Source organism: Puntigrus tetrazona, chromosome 5 (assembly GCF_018831695.1).
Source record: "Puntigrus tetrazona isolate hp1 chromosome 5, ASM1883169v1, whole genome shotgun sequence".
In the NCBI taxonomy this organism is placed as follows: domain Eukaryota; kingdom Metazoa; phylum Chordata; class Actinopteri; order Cypriniformes; family Cyprinidae; genus Puntigrus; species Puntigrus tetrazona.
The window spans coordinates 20,407,329-20,416,993 of record NC_056703.1 but is presented as its reverse complement, the minus strand read 5'-3'; the positions used below and the strand labels follow the sequence as shown (position 1 = coordinate 20,416,993).

Below are 9,665 nucleotides of genomic sequence, written 5' to 3'. Positions count from 1 at the left end.
TGACCTAAATTGAATTATCATTAATTCTGTCGTTAATTATTTACCCTCATGTGTTTCCAAACCCATAAGACCTTCGTTCATCTCTGAAACACAAATTAAGATATTTCTGTCTTTTTTGACCCTATACAGCCACGGAACTGACATGTTCAGGGCCCAGAAATGTAGTAAGGACTTGTTAACAGTCCACGTGACATCAGTGGTTCAACCAAAACTTTATGAAACTTGTGCACAATGAAAAATGACTTTATTTAACAGTTCTTCTCTTCTGTGTCAGTCTGTGCAAGCATGCATGTGATGCTGCCGATGCAGACGCCAGTGTTGTGATGCATAATGTGTAGATATAACTATTGTAATAGAAAATATTATAGATCAGTGGCTGTGCCTTGTTTGTGTTTGTGTCAACTGTGAGATGTGTATATTTATCTCGCCATAAAACAACAATAAATTAACATTGCACATTCTGTATTATTAATGTCTCACGCCTACCCAAATTTTAAATGTACCCCTTACAACAATGCAAATAGAGTAATTATTGTTGTTCAGCCTGACAGCCTGACACCATCGCGCATACAAGCTCTGTAGGCCGCAGCTGTATCCCATCTAGCCTTAACCCTTGTTTGCAAGGAGAAGAATGCACACATATGTGTTGTGGCATACTGTCATTATTGAAACGAGAAGAATAAATTATTGTTGAATAAAGTCATCGTTTTTGTTTTCTTTATGCACAAAAAGCATTCTCATAACTTCATAAAATTAATGTCAATCCACTAATAAATATCTTAATTCATGATTTTGGGAACGGCACGAGAGACAGAATTTAAATTTTTGGGTGAACTGTTCGCTGTAAGCTTCTTTTGGGGCATCCAAAGTAGTTGACTTCGCTGTCAAAGAAAGAAGCCTAAAAAATCTAACATGTATATATAAAAAAGAGGATTATGTACAGTATAAACGTCTTGTCTCCCAGAGCTCACTCCACCGATTCTCTGTCGCTCTCCTGAGAGTGAAACGGGCAGTGCTCTGAAGGATCCGTCATACTTCCCTCCAGACAGCGTCCCTCCTGAGTGCAGTACTCAAACTCAGTCTCTTCTCTCCAGGACATGTCCTCGCTGTGGTAGCTCTCCAGATCCTCGGCATTGGCGTGACTGAGAGCTAAGCTCAGGATTTCTTTTTTCTCCTTGTAGAAGCGGAGTTCCCTGCCTGTTCTCCGGGCCTCTCCCAGCTCCTTCATGGCCAGCTGCAGCTCCTGGGAGAGCAGGCCGGGGGATTGCTGCTCCTTCTGTAACCAGTCCAGTGCCATGTGACTGCGCATGCGCTCATCCAGACGCTGCTGGGAGTAGTACTGGATCACATCCTGTGAAAGAGACATTTACGGTAAACAACGATTAAAAGGTGTGACCTGTTAGCTGACAGCACTGGACCTATCGGAAAGAAATATCCTATAACCTCATAGTAAAACGAATAACTCCTCGGGAGACATTAACATTAACATTAACAACCTACAACACCTACAGCATCTTGGAAGAAAGCTTTGCAAAGCACCACTTGCATTTCATTCAGAAGAGTTTAGAGTAGTCTTACCTGGCGGCTACATCTCATCTCACGGAAAGCCTTCAGAGTACCATTCCAGTGCAAAAGTTGAAAACCGTCATTATTTCCTGAGAAAAAAACAAAATAAAGAGCAAACCAAATGTGTGCAGTCAAGCTTCATTTAAAATACAAAGATATAGTCCGTTTAAAAGTATGGTCCTTTATTTATTCATTCATGTAAAATACTGTATATCATTTTCACGCTGACCTTTTGTTTTTTTTTATACAAAATGTAAAAGTATTTGAACAAAACATTTTGGTATTTACCATATAACTGCAAGACCTGCATCGCAATCAAACTGATCGAGACGTCAACACATGGTGCTATTTTTAAAGCATGCTGATCAGATTTAACACATTGCAGTGTTTAAACAGATGCAGTACTGCTTTAGCATTTCTTCTTCACTTCAGACTGATGTCATACGAGGATTACTGCAGACTTATGTGTGAAACAGAGGCTCGTTGTGCTTACAGCGTGTAAATGATCTGTTTCTTTCCCCCTGTGCACAGACACTTGTTCGCATCTGAACTCATCTAGAACATCCACAAATAGATTTCGCTCAGGATTCGTGAGAAAAACAAATGATATCCTGCCATACTCAATTTAGGCAAATTAAGCAAAGGCTGCTATTTGTCTTCACTCTTTTTGACAGAATGTGTAGCACGACTAGAGTTCTGGCAGTTTTAACATTATGAAATATCTGCATGCCAAACATCAGCCTAATAACGGGATTTTAATATTAATAAACACATAATATGTAACAGTTTATTACAAAGTGTCTGAAGCTTTTAAGCTTTAAAGAGGATACGAAAGGTATAACCATGACATTAAAGTGGTTCATATGACCTGCAATGTAACTGTAAAGTATTTGAATTTAGTTTACAATGTAATTTATTCCTATCAATGAAAAAATAAAGGCAGCCATTGAGTCAGTGTCACATGATCCTTCAGAAATCATTCTTATATGCTTATTATACTTTTGCACAGCTCTCTCTATATGTATATTTGGATGTATTTGAGAATGTATCTTTATTTGCACACATACAGTATACATCATTTAAGCGTTATATACTATATAACAAATCTCAAATGTTTATATTATAGCAAAGTATAAACTATGTTATCACCCAACTTTTATATGGTAAATGTGACTATGAGGATATTAAGATATTATAAAGACTGTAAAGCATTTTTGAAACGTGTATTGTGAAAAGCAAATAAAAAAATTGACTTCGCATATAAAGAAAGATCTGACTCAAAATAGTACTTTATTCACAAATCAAAAATGCATGCTTCATGTTGAGAAGAGTTGATATTAAGACTCACATAAACATAACAATTTTCACAAAAAAGACTAGCCGGCGGTCATATGGACTGCTTTTAAGGTCCTTTTGTATTTTGTCTGTATCTTCAACGGTTTAGTGCCCAATCATTGTCACTGCATGGAAAAGATCAACTGGAACATCATTCAAACTCTCTTCTTTTGTGTCATATGGAAAGTCATACAGATTTGAAAGCACATGTGGGTGAATATATGACTAATACTTCACTAACCAGCATGATTTCTATTGGTCATCCAGGTTTTGCAAACCGGCGCCCAACCAGTCTAAACCAGTCTGGACCCGCGGGTGTTTTCAGCAAGGTTACATAAAGGCTGTTTTTTTTCTAACCTGAAATTCCAGCATGGTTTTCCCAGTGTTCAGCTCCAGCATGAGACAGTATGCTCCTATACTGGTACCGGGGTCAGACGCATCTGCAGTGTTACCCTGTGAACAGTGGGACACAATGACTTACAGACGTGTCATCACTCAACCCGAGCAGACACAAATACAGAGGGAGGTCTGGGTTTCATTAGACAACCCTTTGCTTTGTTATTCAGTTGGAGCAACTTGTCTTTATTGTTGGAGGAGAAAAGGCCAAGACTGCAGAGGATAAATGACATGAGAGTGAAGGGAGACCACACATACACACACACACACACACTCCCACAGAATGTGAAAATCTTGGCAGCTATATACAGATTTGGGGTAAGGGTGGGTGACATGGCTTTTTCTTTGTTTTTTTTTTTTTTTGGTACAAAGCCAATTTATCACTGGAATTGCTTCTTGGCTCTTCATTATACGGAGTGAGGTGGAGCATGTGGGATGGAGCCAGTGCAAAGACATGGATCTATAACTAGAGTGGGTGGCCTTCCGTACTCCCAAATTATGCTGTTTCTATAGACTGGAAAGCTTTTAGAGCTGTATACACGAAAAGTAATCTACAACTGAGCAGGAACGTGCATGAGATTTCTTGCTACTGTTAACAACGTACTCTCCGTCAAACAGCCCTAAACATCGTGTAAATCTCAGCGGTTTGAACTGCAAACTTGATGATTTGTTGATAAGCAGCTTAATAGTAATGAGACTCACGCTGGTGGTGCTGACGGCTTCTCTCACGCTGCGTGATATGAACTCAGGAGTGATCCGGCGGCAGGGCAACTCATTAAATGTGGAGTTCATCAGAGCGATGTGAGCGGCGTCACGTCTGGCCTCTGCTTTGCTGTAGCAGTACTGTCAGAGAGAGAGGCTTTCAATTCATCATCATCACCAAATGTTGAAATATGATAATGTGCGCTGATTGGCCATTCTTTAGGATTTCTTTTATTCTTGATAGCATAAACACTCTGATTGTGCTTCAAAGGAATAGCTCGCTGCAAAATGTTCTGGTCGCAGCGGATAACAGGAGAAGGGGTAGGTTATCGGTGAATAATGACATAAGTTCCTTACAAAAAAAGCTACCGTATGACTTCAGAAGCACTTGAATTATAACACTCGAATTGTGTGGACCACTTATACTTTTATGCTGTTTTCTGAAGGGTGAAAGCTTCAGTCTTCTGAACAAGAACTGTGCTTAATTCAGTATTTTAAGGCGTCCTTGTTAATTATTAAGTTGCATTTAAGCAGTGAGTAATACTAATAAACTACATGTACTTATTATATGGGTAGGATTAGGATTAGGATTAGGATTTAGGGTAACTTTCATGCCATAATGCATAATAATGCAAAGCAGTAAGGTTTTTTTTACCTACTGTGGAAGTCAATGGCTAACAGCAACTGTCTGGTTACCAACATTCTTCAAAATATCACCTTTTATGTTCCACACAAGAAGTAAATTTATAATTTATACCTGAGGTTAAGCAAATGATGAGAAAAATATGATGAAAAAAAAAAAAAAATGTGGGGTGAACACACATTGTGAAAACAATGCATCTAGTTATATATATATATATATATATATATATATATATATATATATATATATATATATATATATATATATATATGACACAAGTGTGAAAGACACGCTGGAACATGAGGGTGAGTAAATGACAGAATTTTCATTTTAGAGTGAACTAATCCTTTAAGTTAAACTAGTCCTCAAAAGCATGTCTTAAACCCAAAGTCACAGAATTCCTGCAAACCACATCACAAGATTTTTTAGATGATGTCTGTGCACCACAAACGAGATTTGAGGCTAGCGCCACTGAGATTAGTGTCTGGATTTGTAATATTGCTGAAAACGCTTATTGTGCAAAATAATAATCAGGCAATTACATTTACAAGCAGTGCTGGAATGAATATGAATATGTTTGGAGCTCTGAGAATCAAAACAGAGAGAAAAAATACACACGAGAGCAGAGTTTTGAGGATAGAAGTTGCAAAAAAAGTTCTGGGTTGTATTTCCCAAAAGCTTTGTAAGCTTAAGCAAATCATAGAGACCAAGGTGCCAGGGGTTTCTACAATCTATTTAGGCTTACAATGCTTTTGGGAAGCCTTGGTCTTTCATCTAAAGAGGAAACACCTTTGAAATTGAGATATTTGAAATTTCTTCAAATAACATTTCAAATGTAAACCATTGTTCGTTGAGAAAATATACATATATATTATGGCAATTGTCTATAGACATATACATATAGACAATTGCAATGACATTGTGAAAACATGTCTATTTCAGATGTCTAAAGAATGACGTCATATTCTTCTCAGACAGTTATAATAAAAACCCATGGTTCCTAGTTTATTTTTTTAATAGTTCAGTCAGAGAAGTAAAAATCCATTCCAGAATGACAAGATCTGTTTGCATTCATGTCATGTGCCATACATTGACAAATGAATAAATAAACTGATTATTGTTTTTAAAGATTAATTTCATAGAAAATTCTATTTGAACTGAAGAAAAATGCCACACACTGATTGGCAGCTGGCAGGAGTAATTTAGCAAATAAGAACCACCTGTTGGCCCTCCTCATTTTAACACAAGAGCCTTTTTTAGGGCTGAACTGAATAGTATTGCTGAGATGCTGTCAAAAAAGACACTAGACCTAATTTAGTAATGGAATAAGGCCAGAATTGTAATTTAAACAAATCTTTTGCATTGTTATAATAATGTAAAAATGCCTAATTATAATTTTAAATAAAGTCTTTATAAATATATCCTTTATCGTAAATGGCAAATAAAAATATAGTAGAAATTCATATGTAAAGTGAGTTCACATACCTTAAAATTTCCGAAGCAGCTGCCACCTGGTAAAGTGACGTAGCATGTGTAGGGCGGCCCGGGTGAGGGAATGGACTCGTAGACTACCAGATTGTCTGTCTCCATCATCATGCCTTTCACTTGCTTCTGCTCCCAAAACTGGTGAAGCATTCCCACGACATTCACTAGTAAAGTAGAAAAAAGTATTTTGAAATGTGAGCACATTAAATATATTTTGATGTCCGGACTATGCACCGCTACGAGCGAGGAGCTGTGATTTCTCTCACATTCTTCCCAAGTCACCTTTTTTTTTTACTGGGTGAGACAGTTTTTGAGGTTCTTTCAAATGGATAGGTCACCCGCTAATAGGAATTCATACTGAATTCATACAAAACTAAAAAGAAGACATTTTGAGATACGCCAAAAGTCAAATGGGGGTCCAGTGATGTTTGGAAATATCAAAAGAAGTCAGTAAATGTGAGCGAACTATCCCTTTAAGATGTAATGCTGTTTTGTATTCTATTAAAATCTCGTCTGTTAGTATTCAGTCTGTAATCTCACTAATACACTACGGAGGCCCAGCTGTTTATAATGTCTAAGAGTGGTTACATAAGAGGTTTCTGACTTGCTCTGTTTACTGAAATTGTGCCTGTTCATCAAACAAACCCATTTCAGACAGTGTCACTGCCAAACATTTGACATGAAAGTTGCCCTTTTGCACTGATCTATGTCTCTGATATACAGAGTCACCCGACGCATTAATTATAATCATTGCAGCATGTTAAAGTGCATATGTCATCATTATGCATTTAAATTCAAATAAAATACTTTTCCCTCTGCTCAAAAAATTGATTCTGCCTAAAAACGAATCATTGGCTCGTCAGAGTAAAAAGCATGAGGTCATATCTTTTTATTATTATTATTACTGTTATTGACACTTCACACTATCACACTTATGTCCTAAAGCTTGTGTATTTCTTTCTTTTGTGGAGCACAAAATATATTTTTAAAGAAAAACTGTTTTTGTCCATAGAGTTGAAGTGAATGGGTTCCACAATAGCACTGGGTCTGGCTGCTTTTATTGTTTGGACACAAAACACTGATACATTTTGTTCGCGTAAGAAACATCGTCGCAAGTTTGGAACAACACGGAGCAGCCAAATGATAAAAAATTATGTGAGCTATCTCTTTAAGTGTATTTTAGCGATAGATGACAGTCTTTCCCAACACAATATTCACTTACATTTACAAGACACTTTTATCCAAATCAACCTACATGACATTCAAGCTATGCAGTTCACGTGATCAAACTCACACCCTGCTTATTAGCTTGCAAATCACAATTTTCCAGAAACTTTTTAAATGACTCTTATGCTGTACAATAATAGAGCGGCGGAGAAAACCAAAGATAAATATAATGAATCATTTTATGTTCGCTCATTGCAATTTTACTTTTTCATTTACTTAGTCATTCCAACTCATTTAATAATTATGCTCTCATTTTTAACAAATGCTGTTTACAACCATGTCTATCTTTCTAATTATACTAGCGTTCACTGTAACATCAGTGTGACGGCTATCCGGAGCCAGCACATGGAAACATTTTCCTAGCAAAACAAACAGGTGCCCGTGAGCTCTGTGAGGTGGACAAGCGTCACACATCAGGGAGCTGTGGTGTGATTTCAGCGTTTCACACCCACAGTAAGTGCAATATTTGTGCAGTCTTGCTTTAATCAGCTCAGGCATGGCATATAAAACACACCCTCTAAAGGGGTCAGCAATAATATTGAGAAGGGGAACCGAAGGTATATTTTTGTAAAAAAAAGGCTATGTATGTGGGAAGACAGACTTGTTTTTACAGCACGGAAATTTCCAACTTTTTGTTTGTTTGAAAGAGTCAGCTGCTGCTAACACCGCCCAGTCTGTGTCTGTATGCTTCAAAACACAATACGAGAGTGTTTCATTCCAGTCTGCTGCTATATGAACCGCTTTGTTTTCGAATGAGCTTTGGTTCAATCAAAAAGGTTAAGGTCTTTCATAAAGACGCTTAGGAATCTAAGTCTAAATAAATATCATCCTTTCCTGTAGTGAGGCAGACTCAGTCATAGCTGGCATATAGGGCCAATGTTTGGCACATTTCTCATCTGCAATTCACATCTGAATACTCTTCATTCCAGCAAACTGCTTTTTCTATCTCCTTTAGCCTTACCTATAATACTGCCATTCAAGTATATAATCCAAGTATATGTTTAGGCTATTATTCGAAAGCGGAGATAGTAATATTGTATTTGAAAAATATGTTTCTTTTGGTCAAATAAGTCAAATGTGTGTTTATTTTATTTATTTAAACTGTATTTATTTGAACAAAAGTGCAGTAAAACAGTAATATCATGAATTATTATCACATTTTAAAACAACCATTTTCTACTTTATTATATTTTATGATTTATTCCTTTAATGGCGAAGATGAGTTTTCAGCACCAATTACGTTGGTCTTTGTTGTCTTCTGAAATCATCAAAGCACGGCGTTACTGTATTCTTGTTCAATAAAAAGTTACTTTCTTTATAGAAATGGGTAGTATTAGTATACATAATAAATTCTAACAAAAATCAATACACATCTACTGACAATCTGAGGCAGTTTTTGCTAAATTGATAGCAGAGCAAGACAAAAATCTGTACCGTTTCATACTTAAAGGATACTACTCATCATCTCTTCATAACCCCCATAATATTGAAATCTCCAAATTAATCCAAAAGAACTGTTTTGACATTAATTTAACCACAGGACACACAACCTTCCTAATATAATTCTCATCTATGGGATGCTGCTTTGCCGCATCGTGATATTGGAGAATATGAAGCGCAAAGATCAGACTGTTTTAAAACACGTTTGCTGGGTTTACTCACAGTCTTTGAAGGTCCTGTCATCATCAGAATCTGGTCCAGACATGATCTCCAACTGCTAGTCCCACACGTCCGGCAGCAATCCTCTGTCTCCAGCTCTCACATGCTCTGAAGAAGTTCAAAACATCAGTTAAGCTCCAGAAAAGATGAACATAAGGAGGTTCCCTATTAGCCTTCCCCTCTCCAGCCTCCAGAGCAGTCTGTGGAGCCCCGGGGTTCTCTTCAGTGGCTGGCCCACCTTTTGTCAAGGGTTGAACTAATTAGCTGTGAGGTTGGTTGTTGCGCTGCACTCCTTATATTTCACACACACTCTCACTACATACACACTCTCACAGGCTGTTACACACTCCCACTCGACTGAGTCGACTAAGCCCTGGCCCAGGAATGCAGCCCCCTTCTCCATTCATTCACAGCATGCCCCTGCCTTCCCTCACAACACGCTTTACATATGCAGCGCCCAACTCGCTGAACAAACATCCAAGATGGACAGCAGACAACTTCTGACTGTTTTATTGACCACTTAAATAGCTATTTAACTTAGCAAGGTCCTGAAATTGGTGGAAATTGTTTCTTTAAATATAATTATGAATAATGTAGCATTCATTTGCAAAGAGACTCTCTTTTATTAACAAAGAAAGCAGAATTTACATGC

General features: G+C 37.4%; 1 protein-coding gene across 1 annotated transcript; it reads right to left on the bottom strand.

Moving 5' to 3' along the window:
* Window positions 1-486: 486 nt before the first annotated feature.
* Window positions 487-9,220, bottom strand: LOC122345834 (protein limb expression 1-like). Its single transcript, XM_043240319.1, is given in 7 exon segments — window positions 487-1,351; window positions 1,579-1,643; window positions 1,646-1,655; window positions 3,259-3,354; window positions 4,000-4,140; window positions 6,128-6,291; window positions 9,017-9,220. Coding segments are annotated over 7 exon segments (903 nt in total). The 5' UTR covers window positions 9,060-9,220; the 3' UTR covers window positions 487-967.
* Between the last annotated feature and the right edge of the window lie 445 nt (window positions 9,221-9,665).